This window comes from Hoplias malabaricus, chromosome 18 (assembly GCF_029633855.1).
Source record: "Hoplias malabaricus isolate fHopMal1 chromosome 18, fHopMal1.hap1, whole genome shotgun sequence".
Classification (NCBI taxonomy): Eukaryota; Metazoa; Chordata; class Actinopteri; order Characiformes; family Erythrinidae; genus Hoplias; species Hoplias malabaricus.
The window spans coordinates 5,250,310-5,265,539 of NC_089817.1; the positions used below are offsets into that span (position 1 = coordinate 5,250,310).

The 15,230-nt window shown below is 44.6% G+C and overlaps 1 protein-coding gene across 2 annotated transcripts in view; it reads left to right on the forward strand.

Annotated features, from left to right (window-relative positions):
- The first annotated feature begins 13,662 nt into the window (after positions 1–13,662).
- lrrtm4l1 (leucine rich repeat transmembrane neuronal 4 like 1) overlaps positions 13,663–15,230 on the forward strand; it is a 73,888-nt gene continuing 72,320 nt past the window's right edge. For both annotated transcript variants that reach the window (XR_010796091.1, XM_066650924.1), the window contains exon 1: positions 13,663–13,996. Coding sequence is in view for 1 of the 2 variants with exons in the window: in XM_066650924.1 (XP_066507021.1) it covers positions 13,993–13,996 (4 nt within the window). In the remaining variant the exon portion in view is untranslated. The remainder of the gene's footprint in view (positions 13,997–15,230) is intronic.

Here is a 15,230-nt window from a genome sequence, read left to right on the forward strand (position 1 = left end):
GGGTTAATTGTCGGTTGCTGATTCCCACCTGCGCATTGAAAGACACTGAGATGGAAGAGATTTTTGTGAGATTCCAGCCAGCCAGAAAGGGAGCTGTCAAGAAGCTCACCTGTAACACTGACTGCACCCGGCACAGGCCTGGAGACGCTTCATCAGCATGAGGAGTAGAACCATAATGACCCATTCTCATAAAGAAACCTTACAATACAAGAACAGCAGCCGCACAATAAGGAGCTCAGATGTTCCACTGTGCTGCATACCGCTTCGATAATGACGTGTGTCCTTTCATGTCGGCAGAATATACCCTCAGTACAGCCTCAGAGATGTCTACAATAACAGTCCCAACGAGAGGTAGTATGTATTTGACTACAAGGCCATTCCTACAATGAGTAGAAAATATAGTTTCAACGTTTGTCCTTTACAATTACAGACTGCGGTCCACCTGTGGCTCTGCATACTTTGTTAGCCCCCTTTGACCCTGTTCATCAGCCTGTGGAGAAGGTGGTGTGTTAGTGTGTGTTGCATTGCTATGAGACTGAGGTTTTTAGAAACCCCTGCGTTCCCTGCTTTGTCTGTGGTTGGGTTCCAGACCTCTGACATTCACCAAATGGTGGTAACAAAGTATGCAGAGCAACCGATGGACTAGAGTCTGTCATTTTAGAACTAAAAAGTGCACCTCTGTGGTCAGTGGAGCTGATAAAATGGGGAGTGTATTCAGAAACAAGGAGGTCATTGTAATATTACAGCAGATCAGTGCTTTAACCCTTTAACTCTTAGCAGAAAGTCTTTTTACTTGTTGTGGTCAGGTCAAGGAAAAGAACGCTTGAGAAAGCTTTAGATCACCAGACTCAAGGCTGAGTGTCAGCTGGAGAGGTATAACGCATCCCCGCAATGGACTGTGGAGCAGTTGCATTCTCTGGAGTTACGAGAGGACTCTGGAATGGCGTCTATGGTCCAGAACTAATCCTGACCTCACTGCTCTCATGGTTGAATGGCATCATTCTTTACAGCAATGTTCCAAGTTTAAGTCTAACGCCGTCCCAGGGGAGTCGAAGTCGGTGTTACTGCTGGTACGAAGAGTTTCACGTCTTTTGTGAAGTGTCAGGCCCACAGTGATGATAAGTAACTCGACCGCTGTAAAAAAGAAAATCAGCTGGAAACACCTGACCAAGGTGGGATTGTAGCTCCAGTGCAGCTTAGAAAGTATTGCTTCACTGACTGTTGCATCACACACCTAAACATGCATCTCCCAAAATAGTAACTTTACAGGAGCAAGACAAACCCTTCTAAAGTTTCAGTGGAAGTCAATGTAAAACTGATTTTATTTCAAGTAATTTTGGAGCATTCCTATTGGTCCATTCATAAAGAAACGTACACACGATGTGAAGAACAGCTGCTGTGTTCAAATGATGGCGTAAACTAGAAATGTACACAAACAGAGATACATGTTTTTAATTGGATGCTAATGGTATATAAAATGTATATTTATTTTTGCATGTGTGTGTGTGTGAAGCCTTTAATCATCTGTGTTTTGAATACTCAGAGGAATGTTAAAGAGTTAGCTGTGTCTGATGAGGCTGCTTTATGAACCTGCTGTGTGTTTACTTTGCTGCTTTATGTGAAAGTATTATGTGTGCTGTAATTAAGTCCATTTAATGTTGCCTTGTAGCTTTCTTTTTATTTTTTTGGTGAAGTGTGAAGCAAGAAAAAAGAAATAGAAAAAAAGGAGCATGATTTTTCTGGATTCAAATGTGAACATCATTTTCTCATGAATATGATGTACACATTCCATTAAATTAATTAGCGCTGAAGTAAAAGTTGAAATATTCCACCACTTTTCCCACAGTGCAACACAGTTCTGGGTCTTAATGAAACGTCTGTGACTTGCTGGGAACAAACACCACAGCACTGTTTGCCCTCTGTCTAAACAGCCCTGTTCAGAGCGGCTGCTTTCAGCGCCTGGTCCTTTAAATGATAATGAGCCGCTCGCTGTTCACCCCGACCCCGAGCGCACAGCAGTGAGGAGCGAGGAGCAGAAGCTCTGGTTTTTAGCTGTTTTCACTCGGTTTTTGTCTTCTCTGTTCTTGTTTAAGGGCGGCACGGTGGTGCAGCAGGTAGGTGTCGCAGTCACACAGCTCCAGGGACCTGGAGGTTTGTATGTTCATTTCCCGCTCCGGGTGACTGTCTGTGAGGAGTGTGGTGTGTTCTCCCTGTGTCTGCGTGGGTTTCCTCCGGGTGACTGTCTGTGAGGAGTATGGTGTGTTCTCCCCGTGTCTGCGTGGGTTTCCTCCGGGTGACTGTCTGTGAGGAGTGTGGTGTGTTCTCCCTGTGTCTGCGTGGGTTTCCTCCGGGTGACTGTCTGTGAGGAGTGTGGTGTGTTCTCCCTGTGTCTGCGTGGGTTTCCTCTGGGTGCTCCGGTTTCCTCCCACAGTCCAAAAAACACACGTTGGTAGGTGGATTGGCGACACGAAAGTGTCCGTAGGTGTGAGTGTGTGAGTGAATGTGTGAGTGTGTGTGTTGCCCTGTGAAGGACTAGCGCCCCCTCCAGGGTGTGTTCCTGCCTTGCGCCCAATGATTCCAGGTAGGCTCTGGACCCACCGCGACCCTGAACTGGATAAAGGTTACAGATAATGAAAGAATGAATGAATGTTCTTGTTTAACCAGTTATATTTCATTCATCCTTGCCTCGCCTTTGCGCCGTCATGTAAACGTGTGTCCAGCGTTGTGATTGGAGAGACACAGACGAGGAGGCGGGGCATTTCTAAAACCTCTGCACTCGACTTGAGAGGGAGCACAAAATCAGAACAATTTGTTTTATCCCATGTTTGCAGACCACAAAAAACTGACTGGGTTGTTTCACAGTGTGTCGGTTGGTGGGCTCAAGATCCCCAAATGTGCACATGCACTGAACAAGTGATCTTTTTTATAATATGTGCCTTGAAACTCAAGGAAAAACAAGCCTGAGCTGACCTGCTGTACTCTGCAAAAATAAGAGATCACCTAATATTTATTTCAGTTCCACTCAAATCTGCGGTTGAGAACAAGCTGTTCTGTCTTAAGTGTCGGGAGGAAAGGCAGAAAGCATATTCAGCAGAGCATAGAAAACAAAGCCTGGAAGATAAACACAGCACAACTTCTGTCATTATCTTGAGTGCAATCTTCTCACCGTTCTTTAGGACCTTCCCTCATTTCTCCAGAAGACAGCAAAACATCTCCAAAGTTCAGTCTTGGCCTGGGTTCACACCAGCCTTCATATCATGAACAGTCGCTCATCGTGCATCACTTTCTGAACTAGTGCTGACATTTGCTTGCAAAGCATTCACTGATGCAGAATAGTGTGTGAGTGACAGGGTGAGCGTGTGACTTTGTCCATTGATTTGAGTGTGTGAGCGGCCAGGCGAGTGTGTGTAAAGCCCTGTGATGGACTGGTGCCCTGCCTCAGATAGTTTTGCACAGCATCTACTAACGTGTATTTGGATAGTGGATGAAACCCAGAGGAAACCCAAACAGACATTGTGAGAACACACCACACAGACAGTGACCTGTGCACTGATGGTTTAAACGGCCCTGATACATCAGCCCCCACCACATTCGTGTTTGTAAAGGGAAGAGATCTCAATAGAATAAAAGGTATTATTGTACACATGTGAATATAATTAAATATTAAATTTGAATGGGCTGTTGTTATGGAGATCTGGGGAGCTGCAAGAGCTGGGACAAACTAATGTGTCTTGTACAAAGCATGAAAATGACCTTGTTCCTACACGCATTATCCATTATATAAGCTCCACTCACCACATAGGCACCCTTTGTATTTCTACATCTGTAGATCTCCATCCACTCAGAGCAGGTGTGATGTGGTGGTAGATCAGTCTCAGCGCTGCAGTGACACTGACATGGTGGTGGTGTGTTAGTGTGTGCTGTGCTGGTGTAGAGTGGATCAGACACAGCAGTGCTGCTGGAGTTTTCAACACTATGTCCTCGTTGGTCCACCTTGTAGATGTAAAGTCAGAGACAGTAGCTCATCTGTCGCTGCAGTTTAATCATCCTCCAGTCCTTCATCAGTAGAAATGGGACGCTGCCCACAGGACACTGTTAGTTGTATATTTTTGGTCGGTGGACTATTCTCAGTCCAGCAGTGTCACAGAAGGGATTACACTTCCAGCAGCACTGCTGTGTCTGATCCACTCGTACCAGCACAGCACCACCACCACGGCCATCAGCACCGAGAATGTTCCTCTGCCCAGGGAATAACAAAGTATGCAGAGCCACAGATGGACTACAGTCTACTGCACCAGTACGGTCAGAGAGTGGACACAAGGAGGTGGCTTTAATGTTATGGCGGATGTGTGCTGAACCATTCTCACTGTGAATGATTAGACCTCTTAATAAAAATGAAATTTACTGTCAGCCTTTAGTCAAATCACATTTCATTATTGATTTCAAAATTATATTCTTTCCATGGAGTAGGGAGCGGCCTGGTCCACTTTAACCGGAAATAACGGCCCGGGGGCGTTGATACGACAGCTGCTGAGTGGACAGACTTTCTCCATAAGGACTTTGGCATAGAGTCCTCTGTAAGGGGAATAAAAACATACAAAAAAAAACCATCCTCACGGTTTGGGTCTTCACACTGAAATGCACAGTTCTTTAGACTTTTCACTGAGACCCTGTGTGTTAAGGGTGTAATTAAGAGCAGTAGATAATACCGTGATCCTCTTGAATAGCAGCTTTAACTGAATAATGTCTTACTGCAGAGTAATATCAACCACTAAACAGTGAATCAATCCTTGGGAGGTTTTTTTTTTTTTTACCTCCAAGAAGTTGATAAAGCCTCGGATAATATATTGCTATCATAAGAATCAGCAATTGAAGTTAAATGAATGTATAAAAATTAAATAAAAGTATTAAATTAAAACCTATGAAAGGCACAGTGAAGTGAGCGCATGGTAAAACAATTTAAAATGAACGTGAAGATGGAACAAAATGTAATTAAATGGGAAAAATATATATTTATATTATAGATAATAATAAAAAGACAAAAAAAGAAAAAGCATAAACTTAATACAGTGTTAAAATGACTATAATTACCTTAGAGAAAGGCAGATTTAAATAGAAATGCTTTAAGATTATTTTTATGAACAAAATTAACTATAAAACTAGATCAATTTAAAGTTAAGTTTACTGTCGTTACACAGTGGTACAATGTGAACTGGTAAACACACACACACACACACACACATCAACACAAACTAGTGATTAAGAGGAGTGTACACACACACACACACATGGGCAGCCATCTCAGCACCCATTAGAACTTGGGGATTAAGGGCACTTCAGCTGTGAATGTTCCGTAACCCTAACCCTGTTCCTTCACTTGCCCTGTGGTAATCTCTGCTGATCCTGAGTGTGTTTCTGAGGATACTCAGCTTCTGCTTGACTCTGAGGCCCTGTTCATGTGGATCCACTTATTTTTAAGAATGGAGATTTTCCTCTCTCCGTTTTTGAAGAAATCCCCATTCATTCATTAATTATCTGTAACCCTTATCCAGTTCAGGGTCGCGGGGGGTCCAGAGCCTACCTGGAGTCATTGGGCACAAGGCGGGAATACACCCTGGAGGGGGCGCCAGTCCTTCACAGGGCAACACACACTCACACATTCACTCACACATTCACACCTACGGACACTTTTGAGTTGCCAATCCATCTACCAACGTGTGTTTTTGGACTGTGGGAGAAACTGTAGCACCCAGAGGAAACCAACGCAGACACAGGGAGAACACACCACACTCCTCACAGACAGTCACCTGGAGGAAACCCACACAGACACAGGGAGAACACACCACACTCCTCACAGACAGTCACCTGGAGGAAACCCACACAGACACAGGGAGAACACACCACACTCCTCACAGACAGTCACCCGGAGGAAACCCACGCAGACACAGAGAGAACACACCACACTCCTCACAGACAGTCACCCGGAGGAAACCCACGCAGACACAGGGAGAACACACCACACTCCTCACAGACAGTCACCTGGAGGAAACCCACGCAGACACAGAGAGAACACACCACACTCCTCACAGACAGTCACCTGGAGGAAACCCACACAGACACAGGGAGAACACACCACACTCCTCACAGACAGTCACCCGGAGGAAACCCACGCAGACACAGGGAGAACACACCACACTCCTCACAGACAGTCACCTGGAGGAAACCCACGCAGACACAGGGAGAACACACCACACTCCTCACAGACAGTCACCCGGAGGAAACCCACGCAGACACAGGGAGAACACACCACACTCCTCACATACAGTCACCCGGAGCGGGAATCGAACCCACAACCTCCAGGCCGCTGGAGCTGTGTAGAAATCCCCATCCACATCCATAATTATTACAATAATTGTTACAAACTTCAAACCAGTAAGTTGAGAAACAATGGAATAATGGAATAATTGGCTGCCCAGTGTTGTCCAATCATTGTGGCCAATGTATAACTTTAAAATCTAAGCTTGTTAAATGGAGTCCACGTTCCCTGTGGTGTGTGAAGATGCCCAGCTTCTGCTGTACCCTGTACCTTCCAGCAGCAAGTGAAGAATCACTTTCAGAAAATTCCTGAAGGCAGCACGAATATCCGACGTGTGCAAATCAGAAAGCTTCATCAGTCACATGTGAAACCAACCTTCAAACCACGCTCCCCCCACACCCCAAACCCCACCCCCCACAGCCGGGAGATGAAATGGAATAATTGGCTGTTGACTCTCGTTAGATCATTCCTCGTGGGCATCTTTCCTTATGTTTATGTGAGATTTTCTGTACCATGCGCTTTAACATCCCCCTGTGATGCAGATATTCTGTTCTTATTCTGTCCACTTTGCTCACGCTGTATATGGCTAATGACCCATCAATCATTACAAAGTCAAAGCTGGTCGGATTCGGCTGGGAGTTGTTCCCGGAATACAGAGTAAAATGAAACCCCAAAAAAAAAAAATAAATAAATGAGCTAATGACTCTAGGGCTGTCTGCTTTAGAAAGATCAGGAAACATATCCATTATGTACCACATTTTATATGTTACTTGGATGTTGCCCCACCCAAATCCACCCTGTGTAGTTTATAATAAAGAAATCAGCTGCAATACTGCATCTTAGTTTAGTCACGTACTTCAGTAACTTCACAGCTTGTGTAAACTAGGCTTCCAGTTTGAAGAATACAAATACTACATCTTTAAAAACAGCCCATATTTACATCACCATTCCCCCTCATACCAAAGGCACTCAATCAGTCAAGGCTTGTCTGGGGCTTTTTTAGTCTTACACAGGCACTAATAAAACAGAGACTAATAAAACACACCTAAATATTTGTATACACCCCTTATAACATCAGCATACATAATTCAGTTCTTTTTACAGACATCTATCAACTCCACACACACTTTGTACCATCCTCAGAGAGAAGCTTTAGCCAACAGAATGAAAAGCACCCAGCAGTGAGAGCAGTCCCACGCAAGCTTAAGATCACCATCCCTATTGCCAAGTGTAGGCTGGAGGGGTATATAAAGCCCCCCGAAATTTGGCTGTGAAGCACTGGAACTGTTCACCAAAACGCTGGAGCTTCATCTAACACCGTTCAGCTGAATTGGGATGGTGTTTGTAATCCAGAACTAATCATGCAACATCAGTACCCAAGCTCAGTAAGTGTTCATGCAGTTGAATGCCATCAAATCCTCACCGAAATGTTCCAACATCTAGTCCCAAGCACTCCATTAAGAGCAGAAGCTGCTACTGCAAGAGAGGGAATTGGTTCCTTACTAATTCCCTTAACTGCAGGAGAAATAATGAATGAGCAGCTGTCCACAAACTTACATACACCTTTCTTTTAAAAGTGGGCATACACCAAAAGAAATACGTGTACGAAATGTGTTTTCACTGGGAAAAACAAGTCTAAAATAATAACAGTAGAGTTACTGTAAAATAAAGCTTTATTTTAAACACAAATAAGCAGTCGTCAGAGTAGAGTATGAAAAACATTGGAAAACAACCTGCTCTCAGTGGAAATCTGGTACATATTTGGATTGATAAAGTGTATATGAAATGTAGTTTTCCCTAGAGACTCTTATCCAGCATGATTATTCATCCTTAAGCCTCACTCCACCCTAAGCCTCACTCCACCCTAAGCCTAACCCTAACCCCAAGCCCATTCCTATTCCTAAGACTAATTCTAACCAGGGGAGCCGCAAGGGGGTCAAAAGATAGGACGATTCTAAGTTTGGCCTGGCACTGACAGGGGGCCCTTTGAGGGCTATTAATATTATTTTAATTGCATCACCTTGTCTACTGTGAGCGCTACCACTACACAGTTGCTCACTTAAGCTGTCGCTAAGCTTGACCACCAAACAGCAGACTTAATTTAGTTATAAATTGTACACACTTGTTACTTCAGTCCTGGAGGGGGGCCAATCATGTGGCCCAAGATTTCTAGCGGCGCCCCTGATTCGAACACCAACCCTAAGCCTACCCATAATTCTAACCCTAGCCCTAACTGCAACCTTAAATATAACCATAAACTAAACCTGAGCCTAACATTAAGCCAATGTGTAAGCGCCAAAAAAGTCAGGTTTCCCACAACAGTTTACAGCAGTTTAGCGTTTATAAAGTAATGAGCAATCATAATGTAGAATTGTTCAAGAAAATATCTCGCCCACTTCTTTTTGTTATAAAGTCCCTTTGGAATTATGTGTCTTTATCTGTGTTCTGAGCAATTTAGAGACATTGAGCATCAAAGAAATAAGCTGAAGACTTTGTTTTTATAGATTAAGTCTCCAAATATGCACTACACCTCAAAAAAACAGCACAAAAAACGTTAATAACATTTCACATAATAGGAATCCATGAATAACTCCATTGTGGAAAAAAAAAGGAATATGAGCTAGAACCATATAATTTCAAAGGGACAATATATGTACTCATTTCTGCAGATATTGTCTGAAAGACAAATTTAACTGCAGTTCAAAACAAATGAGTCCTCCCTCAACCCCCACCCAACCCCCTGAGTATTTTCTCCAACCCTCCGCAGTGGGTAATTTCAACCCTGCATCTCCCTCAAAAAGTATTTCCATTTCGACCACTGAACTCATGCTGTAATCTGGCTCTTCAGGGTGGATGGAGCAGCACGGTTTAATCCCAAATCAGCTCACACTGCTGCTCACTCCACACAATGGGAACTAGTGAGCTTCCTCAGCACAAACCTTAACAGGGAGATTTTATGAAGACAATCACTTGTTCAGGGCATGTGCACATTAATTAAAGAATCCGGAGCCCACCAACACACACACTGTGAAACAAGATCATACAGCCTGTTTTTGTGAGTTAGCTAGGCTAGAAACCATGGTATAAAATGCCTCACCCCCTCATCCTCATCTCTCCAATCACAGAGAGCACAAAGACGAGGTTAAAGCACTGAATAAAAACAGAAAAGTAAGAGAACTGAGCGAAAACGTAAAAAAAAAATAGAAGTTCTGCTCCTCGCTTTCCACTGCTGTGCACTCAGGGTCGGGGTGAACAGCGAGCGGCTCATTATCATTTAAAGGAACAGCCGTTAAAAGCCGTTCTAAACAGGGCTGTTTATACAAGGGAAGAACGCTGCTCAGAGGTTCCTTGTGGTGTTTTGTCCAAAGCAGCTCACAGTTCATTTGTGAAAATTTGGAGAATGAATCTCTTTTAACAAAACTTCCACTTAATACGCTCGGAAAGACATCAACAGACTTTCTCACAGATGCTCGCCAACACCATTCTTTCAGTTCACCCTCGAGTCCACATCCGCCGCAGTAGCTGTGAGAAAGGAGACCCCAGCTTGGGACCAGGGGCCTGTTGTTTTAAATCCAGTAAGTTAAGGCCATGTGTTGCTATGGTGCTTGCATTTCAAGTGGATTCAATGCATAAGACTTACATAGAACTCTATGAAAATTGCATATATTTACATTGTTTTCCATGTGATTACTGAGGTGTTGGCCATTTAGTGCTTACAACAAAGACGAGAATTTTACTCCTTTAAATAATAACAATGCTGAGCTACACTGAGTGCAGTGGAAGTGGGGCACTGCTGAGTGTCCACTGTACGACTGGACCGTTAAGATTATTGCGTGTAAACACAAGGGGCTTGTATATCTACACATGTAATTATAAGCAACAAGAGCTTAGAATTATACAGGGATTATATAGCAGCTTTTTTTCACCGTAGGTGTCCACTTGTGAGTTGATGGTCCCCAGATACCCACATTCAAGTTGTTTACTGTGATTTTCGAATGTGTTTTCTTTTTCATAACATGTCGCCTTTAGAGCTTTTATTTCTGCAGCTTTTCTATGAAAGAACGCAGAAAATGAAAATGAAACTGCATTGGTTTAATTGGTTTGAAGACGCGGTGTGGTTTAGTGCCGTGTTTGAAAGCCAGAGTTATTTTCATCATATCCTTGGAGCATGTATATGTTCTTACTGAAGGTCCACTCGGTCATGTGCGTGAGGTTTTATTGCTCTGTTAATATCACATCCGTATGTGCTTTGTTTTGTGTGATTAAGACCACAATGGAAGTGAGATTTGGAGCCTTATTATGTGCTAATCCTGGGTGATTGTGTGTGTGCTGGCTGCTCGGCAGTGTTCGGTGTGTTTTAATCAAATGAAAGCAGTCAATCAATCAGTCCATCAATCAGTCAATCAACCATCAGCTTTAGTGCTACAGTGTAAACAAAAGCACTTTGTGAGCAGATGAGGTTTGTGCAGGTTCCCGATTGTTGCCCAAGACTAAGAAAAGGGACGACTGCAACAGGATCTTCAAATATTCATTCATTCATTCATTATCTGAAGTGCTTATCCAGTTCAGGGTTGCGGTGGTTCCAGAGCCTACCTGGAATCATTGGGCGCAAGGCGGGAATACATCCTGGAGGGGGCGCCAGTCCTTCACAGGGCAACACAGATACACATTCAACGCAAACACAGGGAGAACACACCACACTCCTCACAGACAGTCACCCGGAGGAAACCCACGCAGACACGGGGAGAACACACCACACTCCTCACAGACAGTCACCCGGAGGAAACCCATGCAGACACAGGGAGAACACACCACACTCCTCACAGACAGTCACCTGGAGGAAACTCACGCAGACACAGGGAGAACACACCACACTCCTCACAGACAGTCACCCGGAGGAAACCCACGCAGACACGGGGAGAACACACCACACTCCTCACAGACAGTCACCCGGAGGAAACCCATGCAGACACAGGGAGAACACACCACACTCCTCACAGACAGTCACCCGGAGGAAACCCATGCAGACACAGGGAGAACACACCACACTCCTCACAGACAGTCACCCGGAGCTGGAATCGAACCCACAACGAGCATGGATATTACTGAAAAGAGCTCCCCAGATATTTCTAACATTTCTACACTTTGCTTTGTTATAATGTGTAGTCTTTACACTTTAATACTGCTCCTAACTAGTGTTTGAGTTTTAAAGCTGAGAATACTAAACAATCCACAGTTCACACTTAGAACAAGTCGGTTTGAGTACGGTAATGATGGATGCTATTGTCCCACAGTCCAACAGGAATCATAAAGGGAGGAGTTTCACATATCTGAAAACTTTTGGGCTCTGACCCTTTACAGATTATGAATCTAACCACAGCACACACAGACAGTGCACTAAATGTTAGACAGAGGGACATGAAGCTTACATATAATATAAAGGCTTATATGTGACATATAATGCACTATTATGGAGCAGACACCATTATTTATGACATACACTGTGCACTACGCAGTGTGGAGGGAGATCTATGTTAATATTTTGTCTATTAGCTTCACACTTTTTAGGTTAATACACAGTATATACTCAATGGAATCATTGTGTAGTACACAAAAAAAGAAGAGCTACAGAAACAGTGCTGTTATCCGCTAGGGATAACGTTACACAAACCCAACACACTGCTGTTTTCATGCTTGTTATTTCACCAGAAATTCACATGGACATCCAATAATATTCTGTACACACCGTTAAAACTGCCAGTTATAATTTGGACACACTGTACGAACCCTGGGAAAGGTCTTTTAGTCAGATTTGTACAAAATGACCTTGAGACCAGGCTGACCACTGAGTGTCCACGCCGAGTAAGTAACAAGTGCTTGTCACTGTCCACTACAGCTCAAGATTAACATTGTAAGTACTTGGTATTCATGTGGTCACTGCTGAACTCAAAGGCGTGTCCACACTGAGTCTCGGAAAGGAAGGAATATAGTTTATTTTTGTTGTTGTTGTTGTTGTTGGTCAGATTGTCACCATTTACATATAACTGGAAAAAAGGCACCTACTGGTCCACTGTAAACAGCTGGACTCATGCTGGGTCACTTTAGGTCTCCTATCTGTGTCCAGTTTCGTGCAGCTCTATGCAAATCAGGCTTGAAGAGTGTAAACAAAGCGCATGACTTTAACTATGAGCAGAAAGGGCTTGGGCTTGTCCCCCGTTGCTCTCCAGGTCAGTGTCCACTGTGAGTAAAGAGTCCTCCTGTTGGTCATGAGTGACTAGTCTGCAGTACTTGACCCTGTTGATTTTGTTGATGGTTAAAGTGGCCGTCGCTGGTCCATAAAGAAAGTACTGGACACTGTTTCTCCAAGGATCTAGGCTCCAGTTTGTCCCTGTACTTATGGAACCAGCCTTTATTATTGGCTGAGCAGTCCACACTGTTTTGGATTTTAGCTACATTCTGTTTGTGTAATTTAATCACCACTCTATTAAATAAACACAATCAATCAGTTAATTAATCATCATCAATCATCCATCAGTCAGTCCGTCGTGTTTGTACACTGTGAACAGACGGAGCGCGTGCCGTGTATGAGCTTGCCCACTCTGACTGAGGGGCTCTGCTGCCGCTCGTGAGCGAGGAGACTATACAGTGCATCAGCAGGGGCACAGTCGCGTGCACGGATTGATGATTGATGCGTGCCTAGTTTCGGTGCGCGAGGAGCTCGTCTGTGTGTGTGGGGGAGTGAGGGGGAGGAGTTACATACACACTCTCAGAGCTTCTTTCTCTCCCTCTCTCTTCCTCCCAGATTTTCTCTCTCTCTCTTTCTCTCTCTCTCTCTCTCTCTCTCTCTCTCTCTCTCTCTCTCGCACACACACACACACACACACACACACACACACACACACACACACAAAGAGATTCTCTCTCTCTCTCTCTCTCCTCCCTCCCTCACTCTCTCTCTCTCTCTCTCTCTCTCTCACTCTCTCTCCTCTCTCTATCTCTCCTCCTCTCTCTCTCTCTCTCTCTCTCTCTCTCTCTCTCTCTCTATCTATCTATCTATCTTTCTCTTTTTACCTTACTCTCCCTTTCACTGCTTCTCTCTCTCTCTCTCTCTCTCTCTCTCTCTCTCTCTCCCAGATTCTCTCTCTCTCTCTCTCTCTCTCTCTCTCTCTCTCTCTCTCTCTCTCTCTCTCTCTCTCGCTAGCTCGCGCTCCCTCTCTCGCACAAACGCGCGAGGATGCAGCCTCGAGTGCGCGCGGCGAGATGGCAGCTCCCTTTGAACTAATATTAATTGCTAATAATAACAACAGCAGTCGCCACCGTGACGTAACAGCCAATTAGTTGCAACTTTGTTTGATCTTCTTTTGTCGGCACGCTTTGTTCTTGTTCCTGTTGTTCTTTGTTGTTATTATTTTTCTTTCTTTACCGGTTGATCGCCATGGTCCGCGGCGCGTGCGGGACCGGACCGGGTTCGTCAGCAGCAGCAGCGGCAGGAGCGCGCCGGCGGGAGCGCGCGGATGGAGGCGAGCTTCACACGTAGGCTGCAAACGAAACAGCGTCGCGAGACATAGAAAATAAAGAAGATAAACAAATATACCAACAAATAAAGAGCGAGCGACGCCGCGCGAGAGCAGTGTGACCAGCAGTGACCGGGCCAGCGCGGGACCCAGGCTTGGAGAATGGGTGAGTGGAGAAGCTTGATTTTTGCTCGCGCGCATAAGTTACGGGGGAGAGAGAGAGAGGCAGCGGTCAGGAACGGCCAGGAACGGCCAGCTACGCATTTGCATATAAAGAAAATAAAGAGGAGAGAGAGAAAGACAGAGGGGCTCGTGCGTCCTCGGGCATGGCGCAATCACTGCGTTTCTGTCCCGGAGCCTGGGAGGAGGACAGCCGCGCTCGAGCTCAGTGTGGGAGGACACATTTTTATGTCCCTGTCCATGACTCTGCTTTCCCCATTTCCACTAATCTTTATAGGAATGAATTACAATGCTAGAACGATATCTAGAACCCTTCCAACTCCTTCCAGAACTCATAAACAGCTCTTGTAGCGTCCAATGTCTACTCTGTAATCTCCATAGACTATAATGTGACGCTCCGGAGCAGCTGCACATGAGACTGATGCCACCATGCCCGTGCCATGCATCAGCAAGAGGCTTTTTAAAAGGACACACACACACACACACACACACACACACACACACACAAAACACTGGAGGGAGGGAGGGGGGGCTTTAGGGTGAGATGGACTGGTGTCCATCCACTATCCGTACCTGCACACACAGCAATATTTTACCTTTCATTCCAGGAGAACCCTTAATCGAGCGTCCACAAACATTTGGCCATGACGTGCACTAGACCTTAGGGGGTTTTAAGGGTTCTAAACTTCCTCTGTGGAAGTAAATCCTACAGTAATATCCAGAACCATGAGCCCTCGAAAATTAAACAGGAGCAGGTTCTTCAAGGATTCTTCATTATTATAGGTACAGGTTCTCTTTAAAACTATGGGTTCTTTGCATGGGCACATGGTTCTTCAGATGGATGGAGTGAATATGTTGTATGGTTCTATTTGGCACTTTGTACCTACAGCACCTTCAAAGGTTCTTCTCCTGTTTTCATCTCCAGCTTTTTGTTTTTGAGACTCTCTACCACTGCAGAAACTGCACTATGACACTTTGGAGGATGGTAGGAAACCACACCATCTCCCTCCACCTCCCCATTGAGTTCTGTACAGTGCTGTAAACATGGATTACACTAGGAGTAGCCGCTGAAGCATAAAACCCCAAATCTTACCTAGTGTTCCTTTAAGAAGCATGTCCTTAACTAAAGAACATTTGAGGAACCAATTGATGATGGAATAATGAACATTTGCAAAATATGGGTTCTCCTCATAGGAGCTTTACAGCCGTTCTGCTGCTGT